General features: G+C 50.5%; 1 protein-coding gene across 7 annotated transcripts in view; it reads right to left on the minus strand.

Moving 5' to 3' along the window:
- Positions 1–14,746, minus strand: part of ZFAT (zinc finger and AT-hook domain containing) — a 345,664-nt gene that overhangs the window by 216,585 nt on the left and 114,333 nt on the right. For 6 of the 7 annotated variants that reach the window (XM_078441802.2, XM_078441799.2, XM_078441798.2 and 3 more), the window contains one exon: positions 2,786–2,962. In XM_078441802.2, coding sequence (XP_078297928.2) covers positions 2,786–2,962 — 177 coding nt within the window. Of the gene's footprint in view, positions 1–2,785; positions 2,963–14,746 lie in introns of those variants that run through there. The other variant, XM_078441803.2, reaches the window with a different exon arrangement.

Consider the following 14,746-nt stretch of genomic DNA (forward strand, 5'->3'; position numbering starts at 1 on the left):
AAGCTACACTCTTTGGAAAGCCAAAGCGTCTTTTTCTTTCTTAAAGTTTATTTTCTTTATTTTTGAGAGAGAGCGAGAGAATGGCAGAGAGAGAGGCAGAGAGAGAATCCCAAGCAGGCCCCACGCTCAGCACAGAGACCAATGCAGGGCTCGAACCCACGACCCATGAGACTATGACCTGAGATGAAATCATCAGGTGCTCAACTGACTGAGCCACGTGGGCTCCCCAAGCCAAGGCATCTTAACTGCTCAACAGGAAGGCAGCCGTGGGGAATGTGGAAGTCATCAGGGATCCTCCAGTGAGGTCTGGAAGGATGAGCCTTACTCACTCCCAGGCTGGGTGGCAGAGGGAGGCGTGGCTGAACTGTGAAGGCCTTAGCATTAGGCAGATTCTTTTTTTCTTTTTTTTTTTCCAGCTTTACTAAGGCATGATTGATAGCCAAAAATTGCATATACTTAGGTTACACAATATGTTTTCTTCAAGATGTACAAGATGATTTAATGTCCATAATACCCTGTGAAATGCTCACCACAATGAACGATAGTAACCATTTTTCTTCTTTTGATGAGAACACTTAAGATTACTCTGTCTGCAAACTTCAAGTATACAATACAATGTTGTTTGCTGCACCTTAGATCCCTGGGACTTATTCATCTCAAAGTTTGTGCCCTCTAGACTATCATCTCTCCATCCCCCCACTGCCCGAAAGCCACTTTTCTATTCTCTCATTGTATGAATTCAGCTCTTTTGGATTCCACATCTACGTGCGATCATACAGGATTTGTCTTTCTGGGTCTAGCTTATTTCACTTAGGATAGTATCTTCCAGATTTGTCCATGTTGCAAATGGCAGGATCTTCTCCTTTTTTATGGCTGGATAATATTCCTCTGTGTGTGTGTGTGTGTGTGTCATTTTCTGTATCCATTTATCTGTTGACACTTAGACTGTCCATTGTGAATAATGCTGCAATGAACATGGGAGTGTGGCTATCTCTTCAAGATCCGTCATTTCTTTTGGATGTATTTCCACAAGTGAGATTGCTGGATCATTTACTAATTCTACCTTTAGTTTTGTGAGGAACCCCCAAAGCGTTTTCCATAGTGGCTGCACCAATTTACATTCCCACCGACAGGACGCGAGGGTTCCCTTTTCTCCCCATCCTTGCCAGCACCTGTTGTCTTCCTGAGGGCAGCCATTCCGAGGGCCGTGGGGTGATACCTCACTGTGGTTTTAACCTGCCCCTCCCGGATGGGTGGTGACACTGAGTATCTTTCCATGCACCTGTTGGTCGTCTGTATGCCTTCTTTGGGAAAATGTCTGTTCAGGTCTTTTGCCCGTTTTTAATCAAGCTATTGGGTAGATTCTTAATGACAAATTGACGTCCCTCCCCCTCCTCGTCCCCAAAGCAAAGAGAATCAAACGTGCGCTATCGGCTGAGATGTGATCATGTGTGACTTCCCACCTCAGTCCTGCTTTCTCGAAGTGGAAAGAGCTCACGAGGCCAGTGATGGAGCTGAAACACCGTGAACACAGCACTACCAGCTGCCGGTGACGAGGACACAAATTCTCCTGCTCCTCCTCATTGGCCATCACCAGTTTCAGGTGCTGGGTTCTCTCGGTTTCATCTTCCGCCACTAACAGTGACTTGCAGAACTTCCCTTAACTTCTCAACAACTTATTCCTCTGTCAGGTGTATTCCTCTGAGCTCCCTGGGAACGGCCAGAGGGACTCATTAACCAAAACATGTTTTGTCTGGACTCTCTCCTTGTTAACGACGTCAGACAGATGATCAATAAGCCAGTCTATTTAGAAATGCCAGCCTGAATATTCCCAGGAAAGAGCAGTCGGTTATCAGTGTGGCTAATGAATCCTGTGATGGAATACTGATGGCCACAGACTGCACTTCTGCACAGACGACTGGCCGTTGTCCCTCATCATATAAAAATAGTTTTGTGGGCTTTTTTTCCCCACTGTCGTTTGCAGCTACTCTTACCGGGCTACACATTGTCTTTGTCTGTGGGGACCTAATTACGGGGCCTAGATGGTTTCTCTAATCCATCCACCTGCCGCATCTGACGCCATTCAGTGGGAGATGTCTGGACGCTGCAGACAAGATGTATCTCACTTCACACACCGACTGTGAACCTGGTGGAGTCTGTGCGAACCAAAGCTTTGCCATTTGGATCCTTGTTCCAGGGTTACACGCTCAGTCCAGAAACGCGGGGTCTCAGATTATATATTTTTACACATTCATCACGTTATGTTGTCACAGCTTCCCTTCATTGTCTCCTGTGCCAGGCGTCATCCAATCCTCAGCACCCACCTGGTGACAGGCCTGTTCTCTTCATTTGTCAGGGCAGCACGGTGTGGCTCAGAGAAGCTATATCATCTGCCTCAGGTAATGCAACTGGTAGGTCCTAGAGCTGGCTGAGACCCCCACTCGTCCGACAACAAGCTCACGGTTCGTTTGTTTTTTTTACGCTGTTGGACACTATCCCCGCCTTTCATTCACTCAATCATTCATTCGTTCCTTCGTTCATTCTTCCTTCCAAAGCCAGAGAAGCACCTGCAGAGGCCAGGTACAGTGAATTCAAAACCACAACCTTATTTTGAATGGACCTACAACTGGACAATTGTTAACTGTTGGAGACAGGAACCTTCCGGGTTTCTATGCCCAGCAAACAGAAACCCAGCCTCGAAGGGCTGGCAGGCAAATCACAGCCATCGTCACCAGCAGGCACATCCGTGGCCGTGGCCCCTCACCCGGCACCCCGGGCCCCTTACCATCTCCGCTTTTGTGTGGGTTGGTGGGTTCAGGAGTGCTCAGAGGCCTGAGGGGAATGATGATCTCGTCCGCACTAACCCCTTCTCCTGCGTGCTTCTCAGAGACGTGGGAGAGGAGCTCCGACTGATTTGGTGAGAAAAGGTTACAGCATTTGCACATGAAGATGGCCGTGTTCTCTGTGAGCGGGGGGAGAAAAAGCAAACTGCGTTATTTCATCTGAACAAAAACAATGATTACTTCCAGTCGCCAAAGGAAAATATTGAAGGCTGCCCTTTTGAGCAATGGCCAGCCTCCACCTGACTGCGTCCCTCTTGTGGATACCTCCACACCAGGCAGCTCACTTCTAACTTCAGGGGGCCCCAATTGCCAGAAAATTCTTTCTTCCGAAATTCAAAACCACCACCCTTCCGGATAGCATCTGATACGGACTCCCCCGTTACCAAAGCCTACCAGACAGCCCAGATTCTGGCATCGACATGGCAACACGGAAGAACGAAACCCAGCCTTCAAATGAATGCACCGCACTGACAGCAATGAAGTGCTCCAGCGAGGCTCTCTCCAATTAGGTACCAGGAAAAAATTGATCAAAATAGCATTTCTCAAGAGCCGAGACACCTTGCACTGGCCAGCACAGGGACTGGAAACCAGAAGAATGGGAATCTGTTGATTTTTTTAAGCTACTTAATTCCTATTTGAAAGCAGTACCACCATTCACAAATATTTACTAATAGTCTGTTAGAGTTCATCCCATTATACTAGGCAGGAAGACATAATGGGAAAACGCTCATTTTTAGTTGGATAAGATAACTGTAGGTACAGATAGGAATATTAAATTTAGGATCAAAAAATAATTAGAAGCTGGAATTTTTTTTGACAACAACAAGAACTGGTACGATGGACAGGACAATGGCTTTGAAGCCGCAGGGACCCAGATTACACTCCCAGCCCTACCCGTGAGTGCTGTAAAGCTGGGCGATCTCCGAGGAGTAGTGAGAACCCCTCGGTTGCTGGTACGAAACAGGACACGCAGCTCACGTGCCCACTGAGCAGTGGGAACACAGCAGGCACTCAGGAAACCACAGCACTCCACCGACCACATGCCCGCGCCCACGTCACCCACACGGCTGGGCCCTCACCATCACTAGCCCCACGGGGCCTCTCCGTGCCGCCTGGCAGGCACACACGCTCCAGGCCACGTGCTCTCTGTGGAGGCTGGACGGATCTACAGCGATCCTAGGCCACCTCTAGGCCACCTGCTCTCCGTGGATGGTGAACAAATGTCTCAGACCCCTCCATTCCCACCGCCCATCCTCGCGTGCGGCCGCTGACCTTGGTTCCTATTTCACGTGCAGCCACCAGAAGACGGCCTCCAAGGGCTTCCTCCGCCACACCTGCCCGCCCACCTGCACCTTCACCCACCCACCCACCCGGCCTGACTCCTGCTGGTATGAAGGCTGGCACCAGCAGTGGCACAGATGGGGGGGGAGGGGACCCATGGGAGTGGGCTACCCCAGTGCAGGCAATATCTTTACCACTGACACTGTTTAGAGTGGATCAGGGAGATAGAAAAACAAAAAAGCAGACCAACGCTTAAATGCTATGACGTCTGGGGCACCTGGGTGGCTGGGTCAGTTACGCATCCAACTTCGGCTCAGGTCGTGACCTCAAAGTTCATGAGTTCAAGCCCAATGTCGGGCTCTGTGCTGACAGCTCAGAGCCTGGAGCCTGCTTCAGATTCTGTCTCTCTCTCTCTCTCTCTGCCCCTTCCCTGCTTGCACTCTCTCTCAGAATAATTAAACTTTTTAAAAAATGTTGTCACTGCTTTAAAATTCTCCGAAGACAGTGCATCCTTAGTGCCTGCACCTGCCAAGAGGGTGCCACAGCCCACCCTGGAAGATCACTGGACAGGGGGGCAAGGCAACGGCCCCTCCCGCCCAACGACCGAGTTCCAGTAACTTCTTTCTCCAGAACACCAATCCTTCCTCTCTGCCACTTGCCATACGCTTACTTCTCCCATCTTAACACGAGACTCTCTCTTGCTCTCCACCCCCTTGCCCTCCCCCACCCCTATTTTCCTCCTCCTTCTCCTCACGGCAAGATTCCCCTCCCAGGAGGAGACAGGAAAGAAAGGCATTGAGCCTGCTGGCCACTGCCACGGTGAGGACGGAGCCCCACCAGGCACCGGAGCTGCACAAGTAACCCCCTCTGGATCCAAAGGAAGGGCTTCTCCACGAACGAGCAGGAGGGGTGGCGACCTAAGAGAACTGTCCCCGACCAAACAACACCAGAAACAGAAATGTAACAAAGCAGAACACTGCTTCTTCAGTGGCACTCTCGTGAATAGTGTCAATCGATATTTTATTTTTTCCAAGAAATGCTTTATTCCTAAGGAGCCCAAAATGCTTCCCATTCAAAGAGGAAGAGATTACAGCAACAATTCTTGTCTTTCTACGAGGCCACGTTGTTTTCAACACGCTTCCTGCTGACCCAACAGCGATCTCATGACTCAGGCAGAAAAGGGTTTGTAATCCCCCTCCCACCGGTAAGGAAACCGAGGCTGAGAGAGGACAAGCAGGCTGCCCGAGTCACGGTCCACAGGAAGCAGACACCAGACTCTCTGCGACCCGCTTCTGATGTGAGCTGGTTCGGCTACACCCCGTGAGTGGAGTTCCTTCAAGTCAGGCTAAAATCCTCACCGTCGTAACCAACAGCATCTGAAATGAAAGTCATTCCAAAGAGCATAATCCCCAAACCACTGATCAAGTTCTTCCCTGTTCACTGTAGTACGTCCTGAGCAGCAGGCACAGGTGCGCCCCCTGCAGGCCCCGGGGCAGAGAGGACTCTGGCGGGAGCCCCCCAAGGAGCGGGCCCCAGCTGCCCAGGGGAGGCGGACACGTCAGGGAACAGGTGCATCTTACGGTTTTTGCGAAACTACTTCCCAACAGACCTGTACGGATTATCGGTTTCTGTGACGCTTTCAGGAGAAGGAGAATTCTGTGACATTTCACGCAACAGAACTTTCGGGGGCCACAGAGTTATGGGGAGGGGTCTCCGCTCACAGGCATACCAGGCACTGTCTAGAGACCAGACAAATAAGACTACCTTTGCATCTATGTCTGGCCAAGTGCTGGAGGCTGCTGCAAGTCAGCCGCCACCATCGCTCAGCGGTCGGGCGAGTCTGCCACACTGTAAGGCTGGCACCTGACCTCGGCTGCCTGCTGTCAAGGAGCACGTGCTTCCCCAGAGCCTGCTGCACGTCCGCTCCACGACGCGGGTGGAGGCTAGACCTGGAGATCCCAAGGTGTGGGCAGAGGTAAGGACACGTGACCCAGGAGGTTCAGAGAGGCTGCCCTCCCCTCGGCCACCCAGCCAGGGAAGCGCAGAGTCAAGGTGGAATGCAGCCTTACCTGACCTGGGCCCGGGTCTCCCCGGAGCCACGTGGCCCTGCCAAGGTCGGCACCGCTAAGGAACGCAGCCGTGGAACAGCCCACAGGCCCACACGACTGCCCCGAGCTGCACCAGCGGGCGGGCTCTATTTTGCCACCGACCGGGCAACCTTGAGTTTTTTTTTTAAGATTTTCTTTTTAAGTAATCTCTACACCCAACGTGGAGCTCAAAGTCACAACCCCGAGACTACAAGTCGCACGCTCTACAGACTGAGCCCGTCAGGTGCCCCGATTCAACCCTGGATTTAAGAGTGGCTGCTTCCAGAAGCCCAGAGAGAACACACCGTGCTCCCTCTTGAACGCCCCGCAGGCCTCCAAGAAGGAGGGAAACCGTGCCCTCCGTAAAGATGCTCACAAAGCAAAATGCCAACACGTGGGAAGAGAGTGGCAGATCAGACTGCCTCCCCCCAAACATGGAGAACTGCTATCCCACCAAAATAACAACAGGGGAGCTATTTTCATTTTTTATAGTGGACGAATATGAAAAAATGTATCTTATACCCTGAAAAACAATCATAATTATGTTGTCAGCTCATTCTGATGAAGATGCTATAATTTGGATGCATTTTTAGGTCCAATTACTGTGCACTCCTCCTCAACAAAAGGATTCAGAGAGAAAATCACACGTTCAACACAAAGAAAATCACAGAAGTTTGGGGTCTGAGTGTTCAATTTCTATGAAGTATTTGCCAGTTTTGGCCAACTACTCTATACTATTAAGAAGGAAAATCTCCAAATAATTGCATAAGCAAGTCCCCATTTCTAAACTCTGATGTGCAAACACTCCAAGCCAGGAAAAGCCACATCCTGTCTGTGACCTCTGACTCCACCCGCTTACCACCACCCTGTCTGGGGACCTCGGATGAGCAAGCCTCTGACCCCACTCCCTGAAGAAGGTCATGAAGTAGAATGGGTTTGTAGGTCCCAGGAGGTTGGTTAGGCCCCTGGGACGCCGGGGAGGGTCACTGGGAGCTAAGAGGTCCTACCTCTTACTCTGGCCACAGGCAACACACAGGTGAGCTAAAGCTGGCCTGCTCCCAAGGGGACTTCCCCACAAATCTCAGGCCCTTGAGTAAACAGTCTGTTCAGCCTTGAGCTGAAGTCACATGCTTCAGCCAGCTCACAGGCTGCTCCGGCCCCAGCACACAATCAAGGGCATGCTGTCCCTTTTGCTGCTGTCCTTTGTAAGTCCATCTCCTCTGGCACACTCAAGGTGGCATGACCAGAGCAGGACAGCATTCAGGCATCCCAGGTCTCCTGGTCCTACAACAGAGTTTTTTATTTTATTTTATTTTATTTTATTTTATTTTATTTTATTTTATTCTATTTTATTTTATTTCATTTTATTTTATTTATATTAGTATTATTATTATTGCTATCATCATCAAAATCGTAATACAGCTAAATAATACAGAGCCCTGTAGAACAGAGACAGCCCCATTATCTTCCCCTTGAGGAAAACGGCATCACTGAGCAGTTTGCTGTGCATCACAGGAGACAGAGAGACAAAGAAACATCATGCACGCCTATCCTTTCCCTCCCCTCAGGGGCCCTAATGCCCTGGCCCCTCCACCCTCCGTCCACCCTGCCCTCCACCCCGGTCCCTCTCCCAGCACTGAGCTCAGGACGACAGCCACCCTACAAGAGCCAAAGCCCATAGACCACACTGCTGCCCACTCCCATCCCTGTGGGCAAAGGCCGAGCAGGGTTCCACCCGGACCAGGCAATTAAGGAAGCACCCCTCCCACTCCCTGCTGGGCTGGGGTCAGAGGAGGCCCCGTGGGGAGCCTGAACCCCCATCCTGCCCAGCAGTACTGGGGCACATCTTCCCGCAGGCATCAACAGAGGCCAAGGAGGGAGCCTGGAGTTCTACCTACCCTCACCGGCAGTGGCGAAGCAACACCCCAAGTCTGCACCAGAGCAGCGTCAGGGGGCCTGCTAAAACAGAAGATTCGGAGAGGATCCAGACTCTAATTACACCTAAAATGCTCGGAATTCAAGAAAAAGTCATTCCTCATAATTTTTCAAGCATCAACACAGAATGGAAAAGACAGAAGAAAGAAATCAAGGACCTCAAAGATGGAACAAGGAAAAGCACACAATCTGATTAACAGGGAAAACAGACTGAAAAACCTGAAGGGGGCCTCAGGGACGTGTGGGACTATAACTGAAGATCTAACCTGTGTGGCACCAGGGTCCCAAAAGAGGAGAAAGACAGTGGGGCTGGGAGAGGATTCGGGGAAATAATGGCTGAAAATTTCCCAACTCTGACAAAAGACATAAACCCACACGTTCAAGAAGGCCAGCGAATCCCAAACAGGATAAACCCAAAGAAATCTACGCCAAGGCACATGATAATCAAAACTTCTGAAAACTGGAGACAAGGGGGGGACCCCAGAGAACAGCTTCCCATGTGGGAAACTATCTGAGTGACAGCAGATTTCCCAACACACACAACGCGGGCCAGAAGGAAGTGGCACTTGTTCGAGTGCAGCAAGGAAGCAAGTGATCACCTCGATTCTACATCCAGCAAAAACGTCCTTCAGAAATAAAGGGGAAACCGAGCCATTCCCAGAGGAAGGAAAAGTAAAAACGCTGTCCAGCAGACTTAACCTCTAAGAATGGCTAAAGGGAGTTCCCTGAATAGAAAGAAAACGATAAAACAACGAATCTTGGGACATCAAAAGGGAAAAAAGTACAAAGGAAAGTGTAAAAATATGTGCAAATGCATCAGATTTTCCTTTTTCTTTTAGTTTCCTGAAGTATTTTTGACAGTTGAAGCAAAAAGCAGAAGTCTGTCTGATGTGGTTCTCAATATATGCAGAAGAAACATTTGCGACAACGACAAGCGGAGGGTACAGAGGGCATATAGGGCGGTAACATCTCTACTCCTCACGCACGCCGGCAAAACGTCAACAAGACTTCTGCCTGTGGACTGAGGGGGTGGCTACACGAACCCACACACGTGATAAGAAGGGACCAGAACTATGCGTGCACATCGTACCACACCAACTCCTTGCTCTGATACTGCACAAGAGTTACATAAGCCGTAACTCGGGTGGGGTTGAGCTGATGAGAAAGCTCTGGAGCTGCACAGTGGGGATGGCTGCACAGCACTGTCAGTGTCCTTAAAGCCACTAAGCTGTATTCCTAAAAACGGTCAAAATGATAAATTTCATGCTATGTATATTTTATCAAAAAACAAATGGAGTAAATCAGGTAAAGGGTATATGAGACTTCTCAGTACTATCTTTGAAACCTCCCAGAAGGTATTTCAAAATAGAAAGTTAAACAAATAAAAAGTGGGGCGCCTGGGTGGCTCAGTCGGTGGGGCGTCCGACTTCGGCTCAGGTCACGATCTCACGGCTCGTGAGTTCGAGCCCCGCATCAGGCTCTGTGCCGACAGCTCGGAGCCTGGAGCCTGCTTTGGATTCTGTGCCTCCCTCCCTCTCTCTGCCCCTCCCCTGCTCGCTCTCTGTCTCTCTCTCCCTTCTCTCTCAAAAATAAATAAACATTAAAAAAAAACTTTTTTTAATAAAAATAAAAAAATAAATAAAAAGTACCGTGGCAGACAAAACAGACCTCTGCCTACCAGTGTGGCTCCTCCAGAAAGGACACTGAACTTGAGAAGCGGCGTGTATCCTGCCTGACGTATCCACAACTCCATCCAATCCCAAACACCCTATGAGAAATCTAGGGCTCAGGAGGGTGGGGTGAGGTGGCTGGGCAGAAAGGGGTCAGTCCAGGTCCCTGTGCCCACCTCTGTGGGATAGCGGGGTGATACGGGCTCTGAAGGGCTGGCATCCCACGTCTATGTCAAGCACCTTCCGCCCCCGGAGCCCCCATTCCCTGTAGCCAGAGCCCCACCCAGCCCAACGCCGTCCATCTTACCCTCAGCAATGATGCCGCTGGGGACACAGTAGGCACTCAATAAATGTGAGACGAACTGATGATTCTAAACATGCTTAAACATTTATCAACGCTCACAAGAAGACAAAATGCTACATTACCAGACTATTAGATTACTCTATTTAAAAGCTTTAGTTTAAAAAAAAAAAATCTCTTTCCTCTTCTGGGTTAGTATAAATCACCCTCTGCTTTGTAACTATCTTCTACTCAGATTGATGAACTTCAAAGAGAGTTCAACAGCCAAAACTCAGATCCTATTAAATTATCTATCTTATGAAAACAGTAGGGCTGGCAAATTCTTTCAGAGTTAAATATTTTTGTTTTCTTGTTTTTCACTCGCCCTTAAGTTATTAAATTCGTAAGAGCTGGCAGCTTTCCAATAAGAGTGGAAATATTTTAACAACATAAAGCCAGATTGCTGTCACAGCCAATGTGATGAAAAAGGCTCATTGCGCAGCTTCGTACAATCAAAAATACCTCTTCCTTTTATCTTCAGGAAAAGAGGCGTGGGTCAGGACACGACATTATCTTCCATTTAGTTTATTTATTTTACAGAACCTTCCACCAGCTGTGGATGCGCCACATACATCATCATCATCACCACGATGACCGGGAACTTGCGGTAACCAAACACACAGGCGATTCGATGAGGAAGAAGTAAAAGACCAGGGAGCTGAAATCAATTAAACCCTCGCCACCAGCCACACCACGCAAGGCTCATGCTATACTTAATCTTACAGCCATCCTAAGAAGTGGGTTTTATTATTGTATTTCCTCAAATCTAAGACAACACCCATTTTAAGAGGCACTGATACTTTACATACCACTAAAAAAGATGAAAACGCTGCCAAATAAACTAAGACACACTGGTTTCTTATCACACAGGCTGTAAGACAGCTCCTGATTTTAGCGATGCTACAACGCGAGTCTTTGAGTCAACGGGACTCGGTAACACTTCCAGATTCCCACGGAAGTGCAGCTCGGTCTCAGTGCTGGGAGGGAGGGCGGGCGCGAGCCCAGGAGAGCCTGACTCGAGCCTCGCTCTTGTCCCAGCACCCCCAACACACCCTGGGGTTGGGGGCTCCACTTCCGGGCTTACTTCCGTGACGGTATTTGAAACCCTGCTTTCCAGAAAGAGGACAAGACAAACATTTTCTGAATGCCAGCACTTTCACACTCTGTCGCGTGTGATCCTGACAAGCAGGGCTGTCGCTAACAGACGCCTCCAGGAGAAAGGGGGTAAATGCACCCCTTCCTCAAGACGCTAGCTCCCCCTGTCAGAAAGTGGTCACAACATACCGATTTTCTTGAAACATTGACACTTTCCTACCATTTGCAGAAAGCTGCCATAAGGAATACACAAATATATGAGGTGAATGAGTCCCCTTAGATGTGTTGCCCTGGTGCAGTGTGCAGTCGACACAGCTGTACAAGGCGGTCCTCCTACGTAAGTCAGCCGTGAAGACATCACTATCCCCTGTTACAGATAAGAATGCTATCACTTGTACGAGAGGATCAAATTCAGGCCTACGTGGTTCCAAAGCCACTCGGTCAGTGCGAAAGAAACGGACAAATTAGGAAGGAACACATCTTGTACATGCATGCATGTGGGCATGTGTCTATACAGGAACATACTAACCACACGCCACAGGAAAGCATGTGGAGGAAGACTTCGCAGGAGGGGAGGCACAGCTGGCCCAGGAGATGGTAGGACAGCTTGAGGCAGGAGAAGGGAGCTCCCAAAACGAGGACTAGAAGCCAGCCAACAAGGGCAGAGCACAACCCTTGAAAAGCCTTCAGAGTAGAGAGGGGGAGAACAAATCCAAGGTAGGGAGGCACATGACGGTGCCTTTGGAGGCAGACAGCAAGTCCTGGTCCGCGGAAAACCCACCGGGGAAGCCTGCCCAGGAGTGGCGAGGCCACCGGCCCCCACGGCAGGAGGCCCGTCCCGAGGGAGGCAGGAGCAGCGAGGCACACGGACGGCTGCCCCATCAGAACGGGGCCGCCTCCCAGCTCGAAGGAGGCCAAAAAGCTGAATCTGTGTTTGGAATTTCTGGGGTTTTAAACACTGGCAACTGAATGAGATTTTTCTGCAAAAACAAAACAAAACCCAACCTGTGCAGGCCAAACAGATCAAGTTCGTGGGTTAGACCTGTCCTGAGAGCTTCCAAATGCAACCTCTGAGAAGAGGTTTTCCGTGCGGGTGACCTGAGGGCTGCAGCCAGCCTGCCGGGGAAAGACGGGGAGCCCTGTCCGAGGAAACAGAGACGGACAGATGGAGGCAGAGTGCGGGCTGCAGACTCTCTTCCTAACCAGCCAGCCCCCAATACCCAGGAACACTTCCTGGCTCTGGACAGGAATATTCAAAGGCCAGCTACCCTTCGTTTCAGAGATCTCCACAGTCGTGATCACACGGGTGAGCATCCGAGAAAGAAACGAAATTTTTAAAGCCCGCTTAAATAGGTATTAGAAATAAAGGGATAGTAAGGGACAAAATAAGGTCTCCCTCTTGCGGGGAGGTAGACATTGACCCCAGGCAGTTTGGGCCAAACGCTGGCTGGAAGAAGCAGCGAGGCCACAGCTGCGGACACTGAGCTGGAGACACAGACTCTGGACACGGGACAAAACGTTTCCCACGGCTGATGATGTGTCGATATTTCTCTCTGAGGTGATTAGACACGTGGCTGGCCAGGCAAGGGTAGACGAGACGTTATGCCTTATGCCTCTCTGCCATTCTCTCCAAATGAAACGTTAGGATGACAAAGAAAAGCGCACAGTATTCAGATAACAAAAAAGAAGAAAGAAGGAAAACAAAAAAAAAGAGGAAATTGGTTTAACCAGCAGAGCAAGACAGATTCCGATTCGGAATCAGTAAGAAAAAGGCATTCTCTCCACAAAAGTTATACCCAGCACAACACGATGCCTGGTGGGTGTGGACAGCCTAGCCTTGAAGTGCCACATTCCAGAACTACACATGGGCGGGCCAGGTGCGCAGAGGGCCCAGGATCAGGGGAGGCCAGGCAGAAAAAGGCACCGGAGCTCCCAAAGCTGGGGGTTCGAGGAAAGTCCCCACGTCAGCCATGGGAAGGGGAGACACGAAGACTTCGTGGCCCAAAGTAGCACCCTCAACCTTCCCTGCCCAACCCAGCCACAGAATAATATTATACTGCCTCCTTCGCTCACACAGAGCTTCATGTCTGTGGGCCCTTGATCCTCCCCACCGACCCGTGAAGGAGCGAAGTCGATGCTCCCACCCCAATCGTCATCACCCTCATCATCCTCCTCCCCATCGTCATCCCAATTTATGGAGGAGAAAGCAAGGGCTCAGAGAAGTTAGTGAGTTGCCAAGGAAACCAGCCCGATAAATCACAAGGTCAAAACTTGACCCACACCTTCCAACGGGCCACTCGCCTGGTGGCCAACATGTGCCGGGACAGCACGTTATTTCCTGTAACACGACAGCAGGTCACTGGGAGGAGCCCAAGCCCCGGTCCCCCACCCACAGCCCGCATCAAGCTTAGAGAGACACTTCCAACCGCTAATTGCAACGAAGAAGAGGAGCTACACCAAAAGGGGGGACTTCGCCCTCTGTGTGTCTGTCATAATTTACTACAGCAATTCACTCCAGGGAGCGGCGAGCTGGAAAATGAGAGCTCCAGACGTGGGTGCTGCCCACCCAGACCACACACTTAGTAAGCGTGTCCACTGCACGGCTTGGCAAGAGGTCTAGAACTAGGAAACAGAGGGCCACCACATACAGGACAAACGGCTTTGTTAGCAAATCACAAAACAGAAAACAAAAACATGGGTTGTTACCAACACGCAGGAAACGAGTGGCCGCCATACACGTGCTAGCAACACCCTCTGGTGGCCGATCAGGGCACTACAGCCTCCGTTCACGGGACGGAAGAAGTTGGCCATAATGAAAACGTGGCTAGCATTTACTGATCCTAATTCTGCCAGGCGCCGTAGTTTGCCCGTCACCCACTTAACCTGCACACCAATCCAGGGAGGGAGGGGCTGCTGTCCCCACTTTAGATGCACAAGCTGGGCCCAGGGAGGTGACCAAAAGGCACACGGCAGGCAGGTGAGCACACAGCAGAAGCAGAGCTCACCCCCCTCCCCCCAGCCCCAGGCCGAGTGCCCATCCTAAGTGAGTCCCCATGTGACGCTGCTGCTTGTCCAGTGGGGGCTGCGTCCATCCTGGTCAGCCCAGCAGGTGAATCAGACCCAACTGCAGCCAGCCACGGATTCTCTGTCCTCATCAGCATCAGCCACTGCCCACCCAATTCTGCATCTGCACAAAAGTTATTCTCATGTCTTACGGTGCCTTCCCATTTACAGCCGCGTTTCTGTGCGGCACTGATGCTGAGCCGGAGAAGCCGGACTCCGAGGACAGGCGAGCCTCCGGTCACACGAAGCAGAAAAGCAACATGATTCCTCGCACTCTCTGAGTCAGGCTGGGGTCACCCTTACTCGAGGTCCTGGGGTCGAGGCTTCTAGGGTATGGCGGGGTTCTGTTTGGGCACACGGCGAGTTCAGTCTGTGAACATTTCCTGGAGCTGTTTGTCTATTCCGGACATACCTTTCTACAGGGTGCTATAC

The sequence above is a fragment of the Panthera onca genome, chromosome F2 (genome assembly GCF_046562875.1).
Source record: "Panthera onca isolate mPanOnc1 chromosome F2, mPanOnc1 haplotype 2, whole genome shotgun sequence".
NCBI lineage: Eukaryota > Metazoa > Chordata > Mammalia > Carnivora > Felidae > Panthera > Panthera onca.